Source organism: Typopeltis vanoorti, chromosome 11 (genome assembly GCF_054136105.1).
Source record: "Typopeltis vanoorti isolate ZY-2024b chromosome 11, IOZ_Tvanoo_1.0, whole genome shotgun sequence".
Lineage (NCBI taxonomy): Eukaryota > Metazoa > Arthropoda > Arachnida > Uropygi > Thelyphonidae > Typopeltis > Typopeltis vanoorti.
The window spans coordinates 107,504,234-107,530,386 of NC_143559.1; the positions used below are offsets into that span (position 1 = coordinate 107,504,234).

The 26,153-nt window shown below is 35.7% G+C and overlaps 1 protein-coding gene across 2 annotated transcripts in view; it reads left to right on the top strand.

Moving 5' to 3' along the window:
- Nucleotides 1-26,153, top strand: part of LOC150101918 (sin3 histone deacetylase corepressor complex component SDS3-like) — a 151,808-nt gene that overhangs the window by 16,409 nt on the left and 109,246 nt on the right. For both annotated transcript variants that reach the window (XM_090400938.1, XM_090400939.1), the window contains exons 2-3: nucleotides 4,944-5,010; nucleotides 10,049-10,196. In XM_090400938.1, the coding sequence (XP_090257064.1) occupies nucleotides 4,944-5,010; nucleotides 10,049-10,196 (215 nt within the window). The remainder of the gene's footprint in view (nucleotides 1-4,943; nucleotides 5,011-10,048; nucleotides 10,197-26,153) is intronic.

Here is a 26,153-nt window from a genome sequence, read left to right on the forward strand (position 1 = left end):
CTGAACTGCCATCCCCTAATTAAACCCTGGTTCTCCAAAAGATGTGCCAATGGGGTACAAATGAAAAATCAGGCATACCATAACTGGCTGAAATCAAGAACCCTATCCTCCTTCAATGCTTATACTGAAGCCCGAAACAGATGCAAGAAAATTATCAAAGCTTCTGAAACAGAATTTGAATGGCCAAAAAGCAGGAAGCTTGCAGCCTTTCCAAATGGCAGCCATGCCTTTTGGTCTTGCCAAGGCAATTGGTCGTAATTTTTGCCCTACACTACTCCCACCTCTATCATACCCAGATGGCTCAATTGCAACATCACCCACAGAAAAAGCTAACCTCCTGGCTTCACACTTTGTTTCCAATGCACACATAACTGACAATGGCAAATACCCTCCAGTCATTCCAACTGCCCAGCATGCAATGCCCCTGTATCCTTTTGCCAAAAAAAGATATCATCCTGTTGTCTAAATTAGACATAAAAAAGTCTTCTGGCCCCAATGGCATTCCTCCAGTTGTCCTGAAAGCCTGTGCAACAGAACTGACTCCTATCCTATGCCATCTACACACTCTCTTACTCCACTGGTATATATATATCCCAAAGCCTGGAAACTGGCCCACATTCAACCCATTCCTAAAAAGGGTGACAAATCACTGCCATCTAACTACTGCCCTATCTCATTCATTTCTGTCCTATCTAAAGTGATGGGAGAAAACTCTCAACTCCTACTCTACCTTGAAGGTGCCCAACTATTAAGCGACCACCAGTACAGATTCCAGCAAAGCCAATCAACAGGAGATCTACTCTCATACATCACCCATCGCTGGACAAATGCCATGGAGAAATTCGACAAATCCCAAGTAGTTGCACTTGATATCTCTAAAGCCTTTGACCAAGTCTGGCACAAAGGCTTACTAAGCAAACTCCCATCATTTGGACTATCTCAGGACTTCTGCAGATGGATTGCTAGCTTCCTGTCTGGACGAACACTATGTGTGATGGTAGATGGCTCACCATCCAACTAATGCTAGGGTCCCACAAGGTTCAATTCTCTCACCGACCCTCTTCTTTCTATATAGAGGTCAACTGAAGTAGGTCATTGATATCTAACCCAATACACAGTTTTGCAGATGACAGCACATTACACTCCTCCCTCTCATTTGACAAACCCTACTCTACATAACTCACTTCAACCCACAGAACATCAACCACCACTGCCCTTAACTCTGACCTCCAAGCCATCCTCCAATGGGGCTCAGATAACCTCGTCAATGTCAACACTAGTAAAACCCAATTCTGTCTTATTTCTCACAAAAAAGAACCATTTTCCCCCAACATTGTTTTTGATAACACTCAAATTCCCAGACAAGATGAGATCTCTCTTCTCAGAATTACTCTGACACCAAGCCTCTCCTGGCATAAACACATCACAACCATTGCATCCTCAGCTTCCAAAAAACTAGGTTTTCTCCTTTGTTCAAGATGCTACTTCACTTCTAAACAGCTGTTAACATTATACAAATCTCAAATCCACCCAGCTATCGAATACTGCTCTCACATTTGGAGTGGGGCTCCTGAAAGCTCCCTCAAAATGCTTGACTCAATACAGAGGAGAGCAATTGGATTGATAAATGACCCATCTCTCACCAACTCACTCCCCTCACTTTCACATAGACGCTTGGTCTCTGCAATTTGTATATTCTATAAATATTTCCATGGAAAATGTTCATCCGAAACAAAATCAATTATCACCCCACTCTGTACTAAGCCCATTGAAACACGTACAGCTGCTGCCCAACATCCTTTCACAGTACACCTTGAAACCCACAGAACAAGTTTCTTTTCCTCCTCCTTCATCTCTGCTACTGCGGTACTGTGGAATAGTCTTCCCCCTGACGTATTTTCCAAGGAATACAACATACAGGCTTTTAATTCAAATGTAAACAAGTTTCTCCTTTCCCAACCCACTACCCGTATACGGTACTAACGTGCTATAGGTTGACCAGCCAACCTCTCGTATGTGAGCCCAACATAAAAAAAATAATAAATAAATAAATAAATTGAGTAGAAAACCAGTGACATTATACCGTGGGTACTCCTAAAGAAAAATAAGCAAAATAGCCATAAAAATTAATATTCATTTAGAGGAGTAACATGGAAAATTTTCCAGAAATAATATTTATACAAAAATGTTTATAAAATAATGAGATTGTTCTCATCCCATTGAAGAATGACAGAGATATCAATGTTTATGGTATTGGTTATAGATGATCTTGATGTTTGATTACTACAGGGTCTGTCAGTTGAGGAAGATTGGAATGTACTGTCATCAGCAAAACTGCAGATAGCAGTTGAGTTTAGTGAGAAATTTCATTTATCTATATAAGGAAGAGTCCTGAGGTGCTCTGACATTGATGAAGAAACTTTTATCATAGGCCTCTCTTTCATACCCAGAATAATGAAAGTATGTCTTGCATAAGTAATGTCATGGCAGTGTGTTACGTCTCTTGTTTTCTTTTTCTTTTTTATTTATTATTATATCGATGCTCTGTATTTAATTTTATCCTTTCTTACTTCAACCTCTTCTATCAAATTTCCACCGCTTGCACCTTTTGTTATATAGGTTGCACCATTGTTATGTGACCTTCTCTCTGTTTTAATTTTATCGTTATGTTTCCTTTTTATACTTTTCCTTACGTAATTTTAACCTTCTAAGGGCCACCAGAAATTACCTGTTCCCTGAATACTATGAGCTATCCTATTCACTCAGGCAAATTTATTTACTGCACCAGCCTGGGCCTTAAGGGTAGAGCTAAACTCAGCCTAAGAATAGTCATAGGATATCAGGTGCTACTAATAATCTTAACTGAAATTCAGAAGCCTTAGTTAGGTTTTCTAGTTTATTGCAGTCGTGCCCTACTATTCTTAATTGCGATATCCCTGCGCACATACAATCATAGGTTCGTATTTTATGAAGGGTCAGGGTGAGTCAGCATGATCAGAAACACAGACATGTAAAGTATCAAATAAATTTAATGAACTCATTATGCAATGCAATACAAACAAAATAATTATTAATTCTAAATTAAACTTCTACTTTTCTCTCACCCTCTTGCTCTTAAAATAATTAAGCATTGATTTCTAAATTTTAGCAAGTTAATTATTTCAACATATTTTCAATTCTTATCTACAACTCTATTGGACATTTAGGCATTTAGCACATTGATAATCTCTCTTGAATGAATCACGACAAAATCTCTATCTAACTGAAAGTTCTTAAAGCTCACTTCAAAAGGCATAGAGTCATTCACATAAATCTTAGTTCTTCACACTTTCTTCTATTACAAACTTGAGATAAACTCTCTTCACACTGTTAGTCAATTCTCAAAAGGGGCTAGAACAAGTGAAAGTACTTATCTACTCTTTATCGGTTTCTTTCTGTCCTTCCTTCTTTGTTACGATTCTGGTTATCTCGATCCTTTCACCACGTGGGATACATGTGCTCGCCTGAGCTGGGCGCTATTTCTCTGCTAAGGTTTTATGTCAACGAGCTTTTCACCGATGGCCTATGCTCGATCTTACTGAAATCTGCTGCGGTGCCATGCCAGAACTTCTCGAGAGTCAGCTCTTAAAAATAAGAGCTGAACTGCGATGAACACTTGTTGCACACGGAGAGAAATGCAGGAACAAGAAAATGGGGAAATTCAATTCCGTGTTGGCGGTTTTTATACGCTAGTATGAGTTTTTATTACCTTTCTGAGTTTGAAATTCTCTTATTGTCTCACCTATTGGTCTCTGACTGGGTGACCTCACCGATCAACATACGGGACTTTCTATTTCCGAGAATGTATGCATCACGATATTTTCTCAAATGTGATGCCCGCGGGTGCATACATTTGCTCTTGTAGCATTAGGGCGATCTTTGCCCTATGTTGCTGAATAACTTGCATTTTTTCACTTGTAGAAAATCACTAATTATTTCTCTTATAACTGCCCCTTTTTGCTGACTTACATTCATGCTTGACATATAGATAGATCAATTTTAATTCACATAATTCAAAGTTTAATATACAAGATGTTGTTTACAAAAAAAAACTTAGTTATACTGCTAAAAGATAATTATGCATATTTATTTTATGTTTACTGTTAGATTCTGGAATTGTGACGTCATGTAAAATGAGGTCGCCTATTTCAGATCTAACAAGTGCTTAGCACTTATAAACCAACTATACATACATATAACAAAAGCAATCTGCACTTATTTTACACCCTTTAACTTTTAAATGTGACAAAATATATTAAAGAAATGAGAGAGTTATTGATGTTTGAGTGAAATTGATGATACGGTAACTCAGAGTAACATTTGTATTCTGCTTTCCAAAGCCCACTGGGCATTGATATTTGTTAAATATCTGTATTTGACAAATAAATTGTTTTCCAGCCCTACTTATTGGAGTCCTGAAGTGGGTGGAAAAAATTCTATTTGTCCCCTAAAACAGTGGGAGCTGGAATATCTAATCCTTACAGCCTGTCCACTATACAGAAGTAAATATACTATAAGATTACAACCTTAAAAAGAGAGTGAGAGAATGAACTTTCCAGTTAGTGAATTCTGTAAGAGAATAAACATTGTATATAGAACAGTTTTGATTGTTTTGCATGTTATAATTTTCCTTAAATTATATTGTTTATATGGGAATATTGCACAGACATACATTCAGTACACTTGTGTTTGCAATGTTGTATGTTCTGATTATTGATTGTTATTGCATGCCATATTGCCTTATGTGGCTATGCACTGCATGCTACAAATATATTAAATAGCCTATACATGTGCATACATTGTTTGCTTCTGTGTGTGTGTGTGTGTGTGTGTGTGTGTGTGTGTGTGTGTGTGTGTGTGTTGAAAATTAATTGTAAACTTTTTTTTCTATCATGATTATATAGATACTGAAGATGCAAGTGAAACTGATATGGTTAAGCAAGAAGAAGAATATACAGAGATTAAAGAACAGTAAGAAATTTGAATATTAGTACTATAATTAATTTTAAGAATTGCTATTACAACCTTATACTGTTGACTAGTATTAAATGTATAAAACATTTTAAAAAATTGCATTTAATTTCTGTCTGTATATGCTGTATTTGTGAATGCAAGTGCAGGTAACCCTCGGATAACGCAGTACTTATACAATGCTGTTTCGATATAATGCAGTCTACAAGTTGCAGTAACCCTCGTCGAATGCGGTACTTATACAACGCGGCCTACAAATTGTAGTAACCCTTGTTGAACTTGGTACTTATACAACACGGTTTTGATATAAGATGGTCTACAAACTGTAGTAATCTTTTCATATATTTTTCAACGCGCGACTTAAAAATCAAATTTTATCTTTGTTAAATTTGCGTCTGCCCGTATCGTGCATGTAGTTATAAGTAGCGAATTTATATTAGCACTTTAGCAGGAATGTATGTGAATTATTTACCGTATAAAGTATTTATTGTTGAAAATTGTCTTCGTTTTCTGCCAGGAAAGCGCATTAAAAATCATAAGTGTGTTAATCTCAAGCTGAGCACTTTATTTTTTGGTGAGTTACGTACAATATGTAATGCTTTTTTTTATGTAAAAAAAAAAAAAAAATTTATAGCAATGGCCACTTAGAGCGCTTTTGCGATATGGTTGAAAACGAAATTAGTGAATTAAATGATGGGGAAATAGATTTAAATGAGGAGGAACTGGTACAGTTAATAGACGACGTCGAACCAAATGGCGGAGAAAGTTCTGCCGAAGATTCTGATTGTGATGAATCTGTTAAAGAATTTAGTTTAAAGAAATTAGCAGAAGGATTGGACTTGGCAAGAAAGTTATTTTATGGATAATGATCTCTCAATGGAGCGCTCCAGAAAATTCACGAGACAATTGCGTATTTGTTTAGCTCTGTATTATGAACTTAATAAAAAATTGCAGCATAGTGCTAAGCAAGATCTTATTATTGACTTCTTGATAACTAAACTATCTGAAGTATGCAATGAGAATTATACTAATGATGTCCAAGAGATTTCAAGTGATGACAATGTCCAGTCACTCTTAAATAATAAACATCTACGAAATGTTAGTTTTGAAGAGAGTGATGACGATCAAAATATGCACTTTGTTTTATTTTGGCTAAAACATTTATGTATTATGTGCAATATTACGTGCAATTTATTTTTTATAATTTTATACTATGTTTTGTTTCGTAGTTTATTTGTTTTCTTAACTTACATGAATTACCTGAATTAAATAAAAATTTTTTTGTTGGATATGTCATTGTTTATATAATCTTAAAAACAAACATACAAAACAAAAAAAAAACGATTTTGGAACCTAACCCTACTTTTTTTATGTGATCTGAGTCTTGCATAACGCGATTTATATAACGCGACATTTTTGTGGAACCTAACATCCACGTTATACGAGGGTTACCTGTATTTGTATCATAATGTAATTTAAAAAAAAAAAGTTCCACTCATCATTAAACTTTTTAGAATGGCTATCTTAAATTATTTCATTCAAAAGTAATATTCTCTTTTTTCTTTTTTTTAAAGTAATTATCTTATTCTTTCAAAACAATATGCTTAGTCCATTGTTTTGAAATAACTCCCATCTGAAAAAGATCATGGACTGACTTACTGAGTTCTCTGCTAGTTTATTTAATGGTATTGATTCGCAACACAGAATAATAAGACAATGATTAATATTTATTAACTTATTAGCTGATATTTTGCTGTTATTATATCCAACATTTTCAGAGCGCAAGAATGGTTTGTCACACTACACAAAAAAACAATTTGATAATAACACTGGACTAGTTTAAAAAAAAATTGTAATGGACAACACAAGGAACTAAAGTCCTAATTGGCACTGTCCAACAGTAGATGCTGCTAATTAGGACTTTAGTTTGTTTAGCAAAATTTAATATCATCTGTATTAACTGTTTATAAACTACTCTCTAATATCTCTCCATCAACCACCCTCTTATCTACCTCGCCAATCCTGTATCCATCCCCATGTGCTATACTTTATTGATTAGAATTTCATATGGTATCCTGTCAGAGGCTTTTGCAAAGTCCAGCAGTGTCACTGTAAACTCATTACCTTTATCCAGCTCAGCTGTTACTATATTATAAAACATGAGCAAGTTACAGAGGCATAGCATACCCTTTACAAAACTATGTTGCTCCCCATACAGTATCCCATTTTCTACCTATCCATGCCTGTATATTGCTCTTGACCAACTTCTCCAGTACCTTGACAACAACTCCTGATATGCTGATCTTTCAGTAATTTGCTACATCAGTCTTGGAGCCTCCTTTATGCAATGGAACTATTTTCTCCTCTCCTTGAGACTAATCCAGAGCCAAGATTTAGATTAAACAATGTAGTCAAAGGCTAGTATACCATCTAATTCCATAGCTGTATTCACATCAAGGTTCTGTAATATGCTATTCACCTACATTTCATTTACCTCAGTTTTCATACAAGTCTTTGCCTCTCTCATTACTGCAATATCTCCATCTGGATGATATACTCTTGCAAAGCATTCACTTAGTAATTCTACTATTTCTACTGTTTCAGTTTCCTCCTTACCATCGGCATTCATTAAAATCATCCTGCCATAAACATTCTTCCTTTTACTTGCAACATATCGAAAGAACTGTTTAGGATTATCTTTGGCCTACACTGCTAATTTCCTTTCATATTTTGCTTTTACATTTCTTATCACACTTGTTACCCTTCTGGCCTGTGCTTTGTATTGCTCATGTGCCTGCTGGTCCCCTTTCTCCTTGAATTCCCTCTATAATTTTTTTTTTTTTTTTATAGCTTCAGTTTAATGATGAATTAGTGGAAGTTAAATGGATATTCTTCCATTTAACTTCCAGTTGATTTACTATATGCAGTCTTTCATTACTTCCCCTCAAACATTCCTTTACCACTTCTCATGCACTATCAACATCCAGCCCTTGCAGTTTCACATGCCATGGCACTTCTCCAAACATCTACGTTTGTCATAATTACTAGTTCTGTATTTCCACATATACTCCTTCTTGAGTGAATGTTCCACACATTCAGCCACCTCTCAGGTCAAGACCATATGATGCAGTTGCTAGATCTAGCACTCTCAAACCCCTAGTATATTTCATCACTCACTGTCTTGGATAATTATTCCTTAGAAACTGCATAAATTCCATTTCCTTTCTCCAATTTTTTTTTCTCCTTCCAATCTGTGTTCCCATAGTTGAAATTTCCCATATTATAAACCTGCTCTCTACTTATTAAATTTATTTGCTGATGCATACTATCCCCTGGTCTATAGAAGCATCCAACTTATATTTTGTTCTGCTAGACTCTATCTCACACCAGATAGCTTCAAATGTGCTATTTTCACTGGCCTGCAGTTGAACTTCTACTCTTTTTCATAGCAATTCATTGGCTATCATCAGTTAACACTCCTCCTCCCCCATTCTTTTCTCTCTGTCCTCCCTGAACACATTACACCTTTCATTCTATCCCACTAACTGCATCATCTTCCATCAACCATGTCTCACTAATAACCTTTGGCTAGGATGAACTAACCAATGCCAAAAACTCCTTCCTCTTGTTCCAAATGCTGCTCCTGGCATTAATGTACATAAAGTGTAAAAGCCCCTTAGGCCTACTGCTATCCTGACATAATTTACTAACTATTCCACTCTGGTTTGTTATCATTGGTACTAACTTAGGCATTTTGTGCATATTCTTATACTCAGCTGTCTCCCTGATATCTCCATAATCACTCAACAGCTTCCTCCCTAAAAGCTATAGTTTCCCTGATTTTGCAGTTCCACTTTCACTTCATTCAACAACAATTTTCCAGACTCTGAACACCAAATCTATTCAGATGCAAACCATCATTCTTGTATAAGTCCTTTCACCCATCAAACTTGCTCCACACATCTACAAAGTCTACATTATTCCTCCTATATAATCTACACATTGGAGTTATTTGATATTATGGCTCTCCTCCTCAGCTCTGACTTTTCTGACTAAATTTCTGACTTTTCTTTTGCTTCCAGTAATCATTTCATGCCATACTTTTCTCCTTTCAAATCATTCGTTCCAGCCAAAACAATCAGCTCTTTCACTTTACCCATTTGTGCTCTAATGGCCTCACTAACATCATTAATTTTTGCACCCAGGAAGCATGATTTTGTCAGTCTCTCACCAATCACAGCTCAATAAATCCTCTTTCAAAACATTTCTGCATTTTTGGTATTCATTTGTTACTCAGCTGGTATTCATTTGTTGGTTCTTGTTGGAATATCCAACAAGAACCAACTTTTTTCATTATTTCAGCTTCCCTCTCTACTTATTCTAAAAACGACTTTTCCTTAGTAGAACCTTCTTTGGATTATAGGCAGAAATGTTTCCTTGTTCAATTTCTAATTTTGAAAGTTGCTCTCATTACTCTGCTGGAGATTACCTGCTAGTCAAGAATTTGTGTGTGTGTGTGTGTGTGTGTGTGTGTGTGTGTGTGTGTGTGTGTGTGTGTGTGTGTGTGTGTGTGTGTGTGTGTGTGTTTATTGCTGAATACGATAGTTATTCCATCTTTTCCTTGATCTCTAATTTGTGACTATATAACATCTTATAGTTATTATTTTTTATTGACACTACACAATTAATCATGCCTGATATATTTTTTATAACAGTCGAAATTTGAATTTTTTCATGAAGAAATTATTGATGTTAGGGTCACATTTCTTGAGTGATGCAAAAAACAACAAAAAATTAGTAGCAGTTTGTGAATAAATTGCCATTTTTTATAACTCATATCTCTTCATCCTGTTCATAAATCCTATTTTAAAAAAAAATACTTTGATCTAAGTGAATATTTACATAACTATTACTCTGAAGAAGCAGTACATGAAGTGGAAATTGAGAAATTGTTTAATGTATAATTTGTTCAAAAGTAAATTAGTTATAACATTTGCATTTAAAATAATGATTTAATTACAAAGACCGTTTAAACTAGGATGTACCAGGATAAGTTGGCAAACTTGAAGAAACAGTTGCAACAACTTGAAGAAGGTACCCATCCTGAATATTTAAGGAAATTGAAAAAGCTTGATCAGGCATATCAGGATAGACTTCTATTAAATGAAGTTTTTAAAACTTATGAGGTATGTACTTCGATGTGAAGAAGTGTCTGAATGTTATAAAAATTTTAAATGGTCCACTTCCTATGAGTAGGCTTGCATGAGAACCTTTTGTTATTCAACACTATAAATTCTGGGTAAGGTTTAAGTAATCATGACTCATGTCAGCAGTGTATATCTGGAACATGTCAAAAGTAGAAATGTTATTAATCATAGATGTAGTGTTATAAATTGGTCTCTTTCTGTTCCTGAAAGCTGTTCATAAAAATGTAGGTAAAAATTATAAATTATCATCATCATCATTGAATTCCTGGTATGTACTCTAGCTGTACTACAAGATATTAGGTAGTACATAATTTTGTACTACGTGATTAACCACCGTAGCAGTCATGATGTGTATATATGTTCATACATCATGAAAATTTGGAAACAACTACTAGAGTAGTTTGGAAACAACTACTGCACTCCAAAAAATTTTGGTTTTTACTATTATTACGGGCGACTCCAGGGAGTCCTTAGATTCATCGAGGAAGGCCCTAAACATCATGTCCACACAACTATTCGACATTCTCACAGTATCTATCATACCTTGCCTTGAACTCATTCACTGTCATAGCACCCACAACAGACTCTGGCAGCTTATTACACTCATTTACCACTCAAAAAGTAAAGAACCCAGCTCTAACACCCTTGCTAACCACACTCTTACCCAGCTTCCATGCTGGGTAAGAGTGTGGTTAGCACTCTTACCCATCATGGAACATCATGTCCACACAACTATTCGACATTCTCACAGTATCTATCATACCTTGCCTTGAACTCATTCACTGTCATAGCACCCACAACAGACTCTGGCAGCTTATTACACTCATTTACCACTCAAAAAGTAAAGAACCCAGCTCTAACACCCTTGCTAACCACACTCTTACCCAGCTTCCATAGATGTCCCCTAGTTCTCCCACCACCAGTCCTGATCTCAAAAATATCCTCTGAATTAATCCTATAGAAACCCTTCAGCAATTTGAATGTCTCAATCATATCTCCCCTTTTCTGTCTATCAACCAATTTCTGCAACCCACAAATCTTCAACTTGTTCTCATAAGGTTCATTCCATAGACCTGCTATCATCTTGGTCACTTGCCTCTGGATCCTCTCAACCTCCTCCCCATCAAGAAGAAACCTAGGTGACCATATCTGGGCACAGTAATCAAGATGGGGTCTTATCAAGGCTTGATTCAGAGGAATAATAACTTGCATCCAAGATAAGAGATAAGCATCCAAGATTTCTTCTGCATCCAAGTGATTTGATGAGCTGATTTAGCCACTTTTGCGATGTGCCCCCTAAACTTCAATTCCCTATCCACCAGCACTCCCAAGTCCCTGGCCTCATCAATCTCCTGGAGTACAGTTCCACTAATGTGATATACTGCTGCTAATCTTTTCACTCCAAAATGCATAACCTTACATTTTGCCACATTAAATTGACATCCATTCTCCTTAGCTCATACCTCCAATCTATCCAAATCATCCTGCAAAATTTTGACATCTTCTGCATTCACTATTGCCCTACCCAACTTTGCATCATCAGCGAACAAATGAGTCATTCCTCTTAGATCCTTCCCTATATCGTTAATGAACAAATTAAATAGCAGTGGTCCAAGAACAGAACTCTGCGGCACACTACTAGTCACAGGCCATCTTTTGGATTCTACTCCTGAATAAACTACTCTCTGATATCTCTCCATCAACCACCCACCTATCCATCTCACCAACCCTATATCCATTCCCATATGTTGCAGTTTACGGATTAAACTTCCATGTGATATCCTGTCAAAGGCCTTAGCTAGGTCCAGCAGTATCACTGTAAACCCATTACCCTTATCCAGTTTAGCTGTCACTGTGTTATAAAACCTGAGCAAGTTACTGAGGCATGATCTACCCTTCACAAAATCATGCTGTCCCCCATACAGTATCTTTTTCATCAATCCATTCCTGTATTTTACCCTTGACTACTTTCTCCAAGACCTTGACAACAACTCCTGATATGCTGATTGGTCAGTAATTTGCAACAGTGGTTTTGGATCCTCCTTTATGCAGTGGAACTATTTTCCCCTCTTTCCACCCCTTTGGGACTAAACGAGACCCGAGACTCAGATTAAACAATAAGGTCAAGGGCACTGACAATTCTTTAGCCGCTTCACATAAGACCCGTGCTGATATCCTATATAGTAATATATTAATGTGATCATTCATGGTTCCTGTTATATTCTTTCCTGTACCTGTTGTTATTGTATTTGGCCTAAAGCCCTTTAAAAAAACAACTCCTGATATGCTGATTGGTCGGTAATTTGCAACAGTAGTTTTGGATCCTCCTTTATGCAGTGGAACTATTTTCCCCTCTTTCCACCCCTTTGGGACTAAACAAGACCCGAGACTCAGATTAAACAATAAGGTCAAGGGCACTGACAATTCTTTAGCCGCTTCACATAAGACCCGTGCTGATATCCTATATAGTAATATATTAATGTGATCATTCATGGTTCCTGTTATATTCTTTCCTGTACCTGTTGTTATTGTATTTGGCCTAAAGCCCTTTAAAAAAAAATTGTGGCCCTCTTGTTCATCTATTCTTATTGATATAGATGAAGAATACATCAGTTGTTGGCTACTTTTAGATATTAGTCTAATTTTAAGTACCTAGTAACTGGCATGACCAATTCTTAGAAATTCTGAGACCTTCGTCTTGTTTAAATTTAGTTGTTTATGTCTTCAGAGCATAATCAGAATGGTTTACTTTACCATTGAGATTGAACAGATTTTTTCCCCCTCTTCTGATTTCTACTTTCTAATTAGGAAAGGTGAACAAGAGAGCTAAGGGCTTTTTAATTAAACTTTTTTTAAGTATTTTAGACAAAGCACAATAACCAAAGGGCATGTTAATAATGAATAAACAGGTGTCTATCAGGGAGTTTGATATGGGAGATTTTGTGAAATGTAGTGTGTGTGTGTGTGCGCTATGTATTAATTACTGAGAGCAAATGGATTATGATATAATAGTTAGAGGGGAGAGAGAGAGAGAGAGAGAGTGTGTCATAAGCATTTCATGATTCAGAAATACAAGTCTTTTAAGCAGGAAAATGAAATTAACGGAAGTTAATTCTGTAAAGCCTTAACTTCCGTTAAGGCCTTTAGCATTGATGGTAGCAGGACTAAATGATAGTGAAAGAAATTGCAATAAAAGAGTGTAAATGAGGTGGTTGAAAGTAGTAGTAAGATATCATGTAAGAAAGTAAAGCCAATGGGCTGTAAAATAGTGAAGACAGAAGTGCAACTGACCAGGTAAAGATAGGAAAGAGCAGCAAAAAAGTAATTTAGAATGTGAGAGCAGAGTTAGTGAAGATGAGGCAAGAGATGAAGTGATTGCAGAGTGAAATGAGGAGAATAACAGATATGTATGGAAGAGAGAGGAAGGCTGGAATAAAAGATAACTGTGTGAAAGAAGTGGCCATGTATGGGGATTCAATTATTAGAGATGTGGTTAATGAGTGATTGTGAAGCACTGGATATGAGGAGGAAGTGAGCAAAAAAGTTGGTAGTAGGCATAAATAATCTGTTTGGTAACAGGAGGTTGCTAAAAAGAGTAAAAGATAACAGTGTGACATGAAAGGTAGTCAGCAGGTTGCCAGGTGTGATATGAGGGATTGAGATGGTGAGCAAAGATTATGAATGGAATTAATGTTCCCTCTAATTGTTATTGGCCTTATGTTCATGAAAAACATTTTGTCTGCAAGTTTCTAGTCTCAGACTCAATGTGTGTGTGCTAATCTAATATTTCTCATACATTTAATTCGCTTAAATTTGCATAGCTACAAAAATCCATCACTGTTTGCACGAGTTCAGGTGTGAACATACTGTCTAGACAATACACACCCTAAACAAATATGCTTCTACAACTTGTTGACATCAGTGTTCTCAGTTCGTCCATATGGTGCATTCTAAAAGTAACTAATTAGAGTTTATTAAGTTGGAATGTGCTAGAAGGGATTGGGATGACCAGGGATGTGGGGAGGAACAAACATGTCTGTGAAGAGGTGTAAGATCGGTGATGATAGAGAAGAGAGTTGCCTGGGGTGGAGCGGATTGGATCAGTCATATCTGAGAAGTGAGGTTGGTGAGACTTATTATAGAACTAGAAATGAGCTAGTATGTATGTTTACAAATGCCAGAAGTATTTGAAATAAAAGAAATGAAATTATAGCATTAATAGAGTATATTTGCCCAAAAATTGTTGGAATGAGTGGGATGGTTAAATGAGGATGACATTCTTACAGGAATAAAGATGGATGGATCTGATGTTTTTCATGAAGATAGGTGGGGCAGAAAAGGGGAGGGAGAAGTGTTGTTGATGGTAGCAGAGTTATCCTCATCTAAGGTGGAGATGAAAGGAATAAATAGTATCAGTAGTTTTGAAGCAGTAGTCTGGTGTAAGGTGGAGGTGAAATGGACAACTACCTTAGGCACTGGGATCAAGGGTATTGGATTTGATCATCTCATCAGAGTGCATTATTAAATCTTCCTCCAGTTGGTGAAAGTGACTATGAAGTGATTACTTGAGTAGTGGCCAGCTGTACGAGAACTGCTATGAGAAAGGGATATATGTGGAACTATAAGGCTGGTGATTATGACAAGCTCAGAAGACAGCTTACAGCTGTATCATGAAATGAAGAATTATATGGAAAAGAGATCATTGCTGCTTGGGGCCTGTTAGTAACTGTCTGACAGAGCAATGTCTGGATGCATTCCCAAGGTTGGGTCAGGAGGTCAAATAAGATAGTGGTGAATAATGAAGAGGTGAAGCATGCAGTTTGGAAGAAAAAAGCATTATGGAGGCAACACAAGATGAGTGGTAATAATTCGTTGCATGAGGAGTACAAAGAGCAAGCTAGAAAGGTAACATTCTTAGTAAGGGTTGCAAAAGTGCAGTATTAGAAGCAGCTAGTTAATGAGGCCAAAAGAAATCCTAGGCAGTTTTTTTTTTGATATGTGATCAGTAGAAGAATGATCATGACAGGATGATACTGGTCGGAAGAAATGGTAGAATGATAAACACTGGGGAGGATATAATATAGATGTTAAATGAACAATTCATAAAGTATTTCAACCTCATGAAAGTAACATCATGTAGAACTTGAGAACAAAGGCTTCAGAGACAATTGACTAAGGTAGTTTCTGGTCTCTGGAATGTTGAGTATGAAAACAGATCAAGGGAATGCAGTTTGCAGAATCTAGTGGATAGAAGGAAAGTGGGAGGAGCATGATTGAAACATATAAGTTGGTAAGGGGTTATTATCGGATTAATGTGATCACATTTTTCATAGAATGGATAGAGATGGGAGAACAAGAGGTCATCCCTTAGAATCTGTATAAGGAGGGAGTGAAGAGCAGATTTTTGTGTGGAGAATGGTGTGGGTGGTTCGAATGCATTTCCTGAAAGTGCAGTGAGTGGGGAGACAGTGAATGCATTCATATCATGGTATGATGAACTGTTCTTGATGGAGACCCTTCCATGATGAGTCCTTTGACTCCATGGTGTTATGTTGTTATGATGACAGTAATCATAACAACATAAAGTGGCAGGACTAATTAGGAGGTTTAATATGTGGATGTCAAAAATGGGAATTTGTGATTGGCTGATGTTATTTAGTTTTTAATTTTTTTTTTTTTTTTTTTACCGCAGAAAATCAGGCTAAGTAAGCTAATTAGTGTTAGGCATTATGTAGGCTACATAATGTCTGATACTGAAAGAAAGGAATGTTTTACTAAAAACTTTTCCAGATACATTGGTGAATGCAAACAATTTCAGGTTCCTTCCTGATATGTTCATTTTCAATGATTTTGCATTCGTGCTATCTGTTCATATCTCCACTTGTAATTATCAAGTTTAATGTCACTTTCCTTCATAATGTGAATCATTTTAGATTATAAATAACAGTTGAGATAGTGTCCTTGTCTTTCTGTTTCTTCTTCAGCTTTAACTACCGACATTACAACACTTAAATGTAGACTGTATCGTATCACCATCATTTATTCATGTATGAATAGGTAATTATATACAGAAATATTTATATATCAAAAACTTATGGAGTTAGTCTATTAGATGAAAGTGAGTTGCTCAGTTTTGTGCCAAATGGTAAATGAGCTGCATCTTCAGAAAGAAGTTTGCTTATGTATTGCCAAAACTGTTCCTTGGTCTTCCTTCGTGTCCATCAGTTGGTGTCTCAACCATCTCAGTTTGATTTTTTTAAAAATTGTTTTTGTTAGGAATCTTTGCTGGCTCTCTTCAAGAATAGCAGTATTAGGAATGTGAGCTTGCCATGTATATCCTAATATTGTTCGAAGGCATATTGTTCCAAAGCCTTGGATGATGTTAATTGCTTATTGAGTAGTGATGCTCCACGTCTTGGTTCTGTATAGTGCAATGTATGTGTGTGTGTGTATGTACGATATCATAAAACTCTCTTATACAATACAGTAAAACTAAAGTCCTAAAGAAAAGAATAGAGAAAGATATTAGACTAAATGACCACATTCTTGAATAAGTAAATGATATTCAATACATCAAACTCTGGCATAGTGAAAGGAAAATACAAAGCTCTTTAGTTCCATAAAATTTTAACTAATATGTGGAAATCCAATCTCATCACCACAAATACATCTGTACAAAACAGTAGTCGAGCCATATTTACATATGGTGCCAAGACATGGAACATCACTACTCAACAAGCAGTTAATATCATCAATGGCTTTGAAATAGCATGCCTTCGAAATATTAGGACACACGCACATTATGTCCCATTTACACCATTTAATGGTACTATTTTAATAGCTTTTCTCTTAGCACTTTGTTTTATGCCTTTTATCTATGGAAGCTTTAATACAAATCATTGTTACAGTATATTCCCATAATTTCTCCACTATTTTTTATCATCATCAAATTCCTGCCATGTACTCTCAAGAGGTGTATAGGATATGATAGTACTACATGAAAAATTTACATCATTACTAACTTCCTATCTACAATTTTCCTCCAAATCAGTCTGTTACCTGTCAAGATTCCAACATTATCAGATCTTATATTTCTATCTTTCAAGGTACTTTTTACTGTATCAATCCACCAATATTTTGGTCTTCCTCTGGGTCATTTTCCTTCCAACCAGACAGAGAACACTTGTTTTGCTAATCTTTCCTCGACCATTCTGTTTAAGTGACCATACCACCTAAGATTAGCTCTGCTAATGCATTCCTGGATGCTGATAATGTCAAGTTCTTTCCTGATATCCTCGTTTTTAATATGATATTCCCATTGATGCCATCTTTTCACGCCTATAATCTTTCTCAGAACTCTCATATCTGCGGTCTCTAGTCTTTGGTCAAGTGTTTTACTTCTGACCCAGCTCTCAGATCAATAAGTTAAACTGGTTTGAACTCTGTCTTGTATACAGCTAATTTAGTGTTCCGACTAATTTCTCTCTTATTCCATATGAATTTATTCATTTGACTTCCCACCATACCAGCTTCTGTTTCTGTTGTCTATTTCTATATTTAATTTACCATTTTCACTAAAAATCGTGCCTAAGTAGCTGAAATGTTTCACTTGTTCCACAGGTTCTCCATTCACAACACAGTTGACATTTTCAATGATACTGCCTATTTTCATTGTCTTTGTCTTTTTATTGCTGACCTTCACACCATATCTATTACAACAGTTATTCAATTTAGTCAGAGAATCTTGCAGACTTGTAGCGGATTTATTTAGAAGTATAACATCATCCGCATAAAGCAAAGAGCTGACATTAACATCTCCAATTTTGATGTCATGTTTAATACCACTTTCCTTCATAATGTGATCCATATAGATAATGAATAGCAGAGGGGATAATGTACATCCTTGTCTCACACCAGATTTAACATTAAATGATCTTCCTGTAGTTCCTTCAATTCTAACTGCTGACTTACAACTCAAATAAAGACTATGTATTGCTTAATATAATACCCAGTTGACACCATATAACTGTAACATATTGAATAGCTTCTCTTTTGGCACCTTGTCAGATCTTTGTTATATTCCCATGATTTCTCCACTATTTGTCGTAAAGTGAATATCTGATCCTGACAGCCTCTATTTGGCCTGAATCCAGCTTGTTCTTCACCCAGCTTTTCTTCCACAATTCTTCTCAACCGTTTCTCAAGTATACTTGCATAGATCTTGCCTGGTACACTCAGTAGGAATATACCTCTGTAATTCTCACATTCAGTGTCATTTCCCTTTTTATATATAGGTACTATGAGAGCTCTACTCCAATCATTGGGAATTCGTCCCTCTGTCCAGGCTTTCTGAATTATGCAGTGCAGCCACTGCAAGACTTTTATACCACCATACTTCAGCATTTCTGATCGAATATCAACTAATCCTGCTGCCTTTCCACATTTCAAGCCTTTGATGGCTTTTTCTACTTCAAGTATGGATATGTATTCCTGACTGCATGCCTGGTCAGTGTTTTTTACTACTGTGCTGTCATCACTGCTTGTTTCATTTAGCAGTTTTTCAAAGACTCTATACTTCAAGGATATCTTTTTTCTCCCGTTTTCATGTCACCTTTATCATCTCTCACTCCTTTTACAGCACTCTTTCCTCTATTCCTAAGCTTCTTCAACAACCTCCAGAATATTTTGTCACCTTCTTGATATTTATTTTCTATATTCTTGCCAAAGTCCTCCAATGGCTTTTGTTTAGCTAGTTTTACACATTGTTTAGCATTTTTGCATTTGTCTCTGTATTCTCTAAGAGCACAAGCTGACTTATTTGAAAAGAACTTTTGCTATGCTTTCTTATTTTCCTTCACTGCCTCTTTAACTTCCTGTGTCCACCATGGAGTTCTAATTTTTCTATCCTTGCAGACAACTTCACCACATGCCTCTCTAGCTGAATCAATCAGGGTTTCTTCAAGGCTTGCCACTGAATCTTCAAGGTTTGATTCCAGTTCTCAAACTCTTTCATTTTTTCTTCAATAATCTTTGTGTATTTTAGTCTACAGTTCACATCTGAGAGCTGATGAACTCTTATTTGCTTTAAAACTTTCTCACATGTTATTCTTTTCAATATTAAATTTCATTTTATCTTGCTCAAGACTAAATAGTGATCACTTCCAATTTCAAATCCTCTGTACACTCCGATGTCCTGCACCAGGGAGAAAACATCACTATCAACAATAACATAGTCAATGAGACGTTTCTTATTCCTTGCCTCTTCTCTCCATGTGAATTTGTGCACATTTTTATGTTGGAACATGGTGTTAGTAATAACCAGTCCATGTCCTGAGCAGAAATCCAACAGGTATTTGCTATTATTACTAGCTTTGCTCTTTTCTCCAAATTTTCCCAAAATATTTTTGTATGTCTGACAATCATTTCCTATTCTGCTATTTAGATCTGTTATGTCTTGTTACTGCTCCTTTATTTATTATATTATTCTTTCCACTTGTGTTATTTATTTCCAGCTCTTCCATTGCCGACATATTTATATTCTTTAAGTCGACTGCGCCAGCTGGCAACTGAAGTCTTAGACACAATTTTAAACTACTGAAAACAATATAGGGATCAAGAGGTTTGCTGTGGTCCCCCCTTTCTTAGTTACTAATGGATTCCCCTATTACATATGCACTGTCCGAATTTTAACAAGTGGTAACTCAATTCTCAGAACAATGACAGACTCATGTGGTTTCAATTAAAGAAATACATTTATTTAGACAAAACACATATATACACTTTAGTCAGAAATTTCAATTCTAAGTAGCCTGAATTCCCTCCCCTCCCCTTAAATTTACGTATCCAAAAAAATTTACTCTGAAATCTTATGGTATCAATTTCACACTCTTCTTTGTATAACTATATTCAGGCTTGGTTAATTTCTGCTGAGTTGCTCAGTTCTCATTCATGGGAATAACACATATACATAAATACGTTCTACAATCCTAGTGTGAAGCATATTAGACGTACTCAGTCTTGCCAAATTCACATGAGACAATATTTTCTCTTATATTCTGGCTTTATTCTCCCCCAAAATTCAGTTAATATTTAAGTTCAAATTTAATACAATAATAACAATGTTTCTTCTTCTAACATAAACAGTCCGAAGCCTTGGTTCCCGGCTCAGCTTAAGCTTAGGGTGTTACTTGCTCTTTCGAATGTCCAAAAGATTACAGTTCTTTAGATATAAAGTAGAAGTAGACTATATGGAGTTCCTTAACGTTCTGTTTCTTATTCCCTCTTTGGTTATTAGTTAATATAATATGAAAACTTGCGTCTTACCATTCTTGCTTTTCTGGTAGTTATTAGGACTTCCTTAACTAGATCTCCAGGTTTTCTCACCATATATTTCTTATGGCATCTGTGACAGACTTCTATTCTTTTCGAAAGAGATTTACCTCTTCGCTGTTTTATACGTTTGCATGGCTAACCAACGGCCCTTTTCTGGAACTCTGGCCGCATTCCTCAGTTGTGACTATGGTCGACGCGGCACGTACAGCAACGGAAAATGTTGCTGTACGTGCCGCGAAAAAACCTGAGTTTCCAGGAGGAAAAACCCGCTTGCCCGTGCCAGAGATCGACTAACTCGGGAACCGGTTGAAAAAAGGTTTAGAAAAAGTTCCTCTAGTCGCCGACTAGACTCGAAACCAAGTCTTCCTTCGTGCGGTCAAGCGCCGTGGTGTGCGAACGGCACATCTACTGAGCTACACAGGCTCGTAGGAATCTTATATATATATATATATATATATAATAATTTTTTTTTTTTTTTTTTTTTTTTTTTTTTTTTTTTTTTTTGTAATTGAAGATGAGTTAGGCAACCTCATACAGAGGTTGCGGGATTTTTTCTCTCGGAAACTCTGGTTTTTTCATCATGCATATAGACAGACAGATTAGCCTTCAGGTCACATGCTACTTACAGAAATACTAGTGGTGGTGTAGATGATGATGGTAGTAGCAGTTCAGTGTTGTTGATGAACTGGTAGAGACTTTTTTTTTTTTTTTTTTTTTTTTTTTTTTTTTTGTAATTGAAGATGAGTTAGGCAACCTCATACAGAGGTTGCGGGATTTTTTCTCTCGGAAACTCTGGTTTTTTCATCATGCATATAGACAGACAGATTAGCCTTCAGGTCACATGCTACTTACAGAAATACTAGTGGTGGTGTAGATGATGATGGTAGTAGCAGTTCAGTGTTGTTGATGAACTGGTAGAGACAGAGAATTGTAGAGTAGGTGCCCTCCCTCGATGAGTCTGTGGACTTCTTGGAGATGTCATATAATAGTAAGAGTAATAGTAATTTGAGTTTTTCTGGTCTGATATCATCTATTCCATCTGCTTTTCCACATTTTAGGTTCTGCTGGCTTTTTCTGCCTGTAGTGCAGAAAAATTTCTGATTGCATTCTTCTTACATATTTTTATCGCTGCTCTGTCTTGGCTTGTTTCACTTTAATTCTTTTTAAAACTTTTGTGCATTACCTTGATGGACCTTTGTTTCACTCAGGATTTCTCCATGAGTTCAGGTCACAAAGATGTCTCCAATGATCTTGATCTTCCATGTTATACCCATAGATCTCACTAGTGGATCTTTTCATCTTGTAGGTGGTCTTCCTAGTTTTCTTATCTTGCTTTCATATACTGCAGTTACCACATCTTTTATGCCTGATCTTTTTCTTAGTTTCGTGTGTTTAACATGTTCCATTTTGCTAATGTTATAAATCCTACATTCTATTGCACGCTGAGCTGAGAGTTTCTTCTTCTTTTCTTGTTGTGCTCGATGTTTCTGATCCGTATGTGAGTGATGGAAGAATGTCACTATTAAATAGTTTTGCCTTCGCAGAGATGTCAAGATTTGGATCAGTATGTGTTTCTTTTAGTCTGTTGAATGATAGCCATGCAGCTTTCTTTCTTTTTGGTAGTTCTTCAGATAAATCGTTATTCATTTTTATTGTTTGTCCTAAGTAATTGTAGGAGTCAACTTGTTCTATAGGGATGTTATTAATACATAGGTGACTGTCACTTGTGTAGATGTTTTTGATCCATTTTGTTTTTTCTAGATTCATATCTAAGCCTATCTTACTGCTATTTGTGTGTATTTTTTCACCCATTTCTTGTAGATCTTTTGGGTTGTGGGATATCAGCACTAGATCATTGGGAAACATAAGGATTTCTAGTTTTTCACCATCTATGCTTATTCCTCCGTTAGGTCTATTTTTTTCAGAATGTATTCTAAAGTGCTGGTAAATAGATTTGGGGAGATCACATCGCCTTGGGGGGGGTCTCCTCTCTTTATATCTATATTTATAGGTTGATCAAATAGGGTTATTTGTGTCGTCTGATTTTTGTTAATTTCTTTTATCATGTGGATGTAAGTAGGGTCCACATTTATTTCCAGTAAAGCATTGATGACTACATTGTGTTCTATGGTATCAAATGCTTTTTTAAAATCAATAAAGAGGAAACATAGAAAGATTCAGTATTCTCTGCATTTTTCTGTTAGTTGTGAAATGACCTGGATATGATCTATTGTGGAAAAGCCTCTTCTGAATCCTGCTTGCTCTCTACTGGAGTTGTCTTCGAGAATGTTGTTTTGGATTCTGTTCAGTATTACTCTGTTCATGATTTTATATATGTGAGAGAATAGACAGATTGGACGATAGATTTTTATGTCTTCCTTGTTCCCTTTTTTGAATAGAGGTATGGTTTTTGAGATCTTCCATCCTCTGGAATCTTTCTTTCTTTGAAGTACCATGTGAATCTAGCAGCCAAGGCTTTGAAAATAATTGGTCCACCTTGTTGGATTTCTTCAGCCTTAACATGATCAAGTCCTGAGACTTTACTATTTTCTTAAGGGCATGTTCTACTTTCTTCTGGAAGTACTCTGGTATATTGCTTGGTTTTGGAATGATAGGTTCTGAGACTTGGCACTTATTTGTTAAAGATCATTATAAAAATTCCTCACAATTTCTTCTATCCATTTTCTATTAGTATGTGTTTCTCCATTTTGATCCTGTAAAGCAGATAGAATTGACTGTTTAAAATTTAAGTATTTCTCTGTTTTTTTGAGGCTGGTTTTTGCCTGCACTGCTTCTCTTAGTTTTTGTATCCTGAAAGCTTTGTAGTCTTTTGGAATTTTTATTGTACTTAGTACTAAATAAATGGTGATCCTGAAAGTTATTTGGTCCTTTTCATTAAAATTGAAACATACTATTTGACTTTTAAGACCATGGATTTAATAAACATTTATACAAATCATCTACTAGTTGTGCTAGCTGTAACTATCTAGCTTTGTCAAGACGAGAAAGATTATGCTAGTATTAAATGCAAAAAACAAAAGAAGAAGTAACGGTTTAAAAACAATTAGACCAATTGGAGAGCATGCGTGACATCACACACATAAGGCGTGAAGATTTAGTTATTGTTATTAAGTCGTGTTTTATAATTTTTCGCGTAATTTAGTTCCGTTAAACTTAATGAATTAACAGATTTTTCCACATGTCTTTTAATATTATTCCCTGGTTTCTATTGAGATTATTTCCTGTTTGTAGGACTACTGCACTTCTTTAAAGGTTCTACATCTAAAATCGTCTTCGATATATGGCATGGAACTGTTATCCCAATCTATTGAATGGTTTGAAGTTGAGAAATGATGTGCTAACCCTGAGGTGTCTGTTCTATTATGATTGACATCTTCGACATGCTCCTTCTTTCGAATTTCTAGGCTTCTTGAAGTTTGGCCTATGTGGGTAAGTCCACACGTACATGGTATGCTATAAACACCTGTGTATTTATAGAAAGCGACGCTATCCTTAGTGGATCTTAATAACTGTCTTGTAGTTGTGGTAGGTTTAAAAACAACTGATGTTCACAAATGTACCAGTTGAAGAAGTCATTAAGATTATAAAAGATCTCTTTCCACATGATATTATGCAACTATTCTTCCGCTGTCTCAAGTCCAACTACTTTAAAGTTAACAACTTAGTATACCAACAACTAGAAGGCATAGCTATGGGCAGTCCCCTGTCACCACCGTGTGCGGACCTGTTCATGGAAAAATTAGAAAATGACATCCTAGGAAAAATAAATCCAAAACTATCAGTCTGGTGGAGATATGTTGATGATGTGTTCATTATCTGGAAAGATAAGAAAGATACCTTGCATGAGTTCCTCCAAAAAATGAACTCCTTCCATCATAAAATTAAATTCACATTAAAATTGGAAAACAATCATCAATTACCCTTTTTAGATGTACTAGTTAAAAAACAAGATAATGGAAATATCAAACTTACAGTATATCATAAACCTACAGATACTGGATTATATCCGTTATGCATCCAATCATCACTATGCACAGAAACTGAGCATTATACATATGCTAAAAAAACAAAGCCAAAAATATCATCATAGAGGAAAAAGACGTACTACTTGCTGAGCTTTCCCTTATATCAAAAACTTTAGCACAAAATGGTTATCCTCAAAATATAATCAACAAAATTCTCTATAGAAACAACCTCCAGCAACAGTTTCGGACAACCCAATATGTATCATCCATTGTCATATCCTATGCTGGATTAGTCTGCACCAAAATAGCAAGAATCATGAGACCTTTTAACATCAGAGTTGTTTTTAAACCTACCACAACTACAAATAGTTATTAAGATACAAATAGTTATTAAGATACAAATAGTTATTAAGTTACAAATAGTTATTAACTAAGGATACTTGCTTTCTACAAATACGCAGGTGTTTGTAGCATACCATGTACGTGTGGACTTACCTACATAGGCCAAACTTCAAGAAGCCTAGAAATTCAAAAGAAGGAACATGTCGGAGATGTCACTCATAGTAGAACAGACACCTCAGGGTTAGCACATCATTTCTCAACTTCAAACCATTCAATAGAACTGCGATAACAGTTCCATGCCATATATCGAAGACGATTTTAGATGTAGAACCTTAAAGAAGCTGCAGTAGTCCTACGAACAGGAAATAATCTCAATAGAAACCAGGGAATAATATTAAAAGACGTGGAAAAATCTGTTAAATTCATTAATTTTAACGGAACTAAATTACACGAAAAATTATAAAACGCGACTTAATAATAATAACTAAGTCTTCACACCTTGTGCGTGTGATGTCACACATGCTCTCCAATTTGTCTGTTTTTAAACCGTTACTTCATTCTTTTGTTTTTTGCATTTAATACTAGCATAACCTTTCTCGTCTTGACAAATCTAAACAGTTACAGCTAGGAAAACTAATAGACAATTTGTATAAATGTATATTAAATCCATGGTCTTAAAAAACAAATAGTATGTTTCAATTTTAAATGGTGATCCTTTTGTCAGATCCCTGGTATACTTGTGTTGACCAGCATAAAGATCACTCTTGACATCAGTGTAGCCTACATTTCTAAAATTATAAATTTGAAATTAAAAAATAAACTAACAACACATGTGAACATAGTCATATAAGCATAAATAAAAGAGCATAGTTTTGTAATAGGAATAATAACAATTAATTAGTGTTTCTCATTCTTTAATGACATGAATTGAGAAAACTTTCTGCAACTCCTACATAAGCATATCATTCTCTACTGCCTTGTATAAAACCTATTTAATTTAACATATCCTATAACCTAAGGTTAATTTTATATTCCTTGATTGTATGCTTTCACTTCATTGTTTTCAAAATACAGTTACTTTTTAATTCAAATATAGAAGTTTCGTTTGTTCTTTCCAATTCATTTAAAACAGTATAATACTGAAATTTAACTTCCATTTTCTTTCAACCATAAACAGTATAAGCTGCAGATGCAAACACATCTAGCAATTATGGTATTGGTAAGCAAGGTGTGAAAATATTTAAGTAACCTAGACCTTTGTAATCTTTCATAAAAT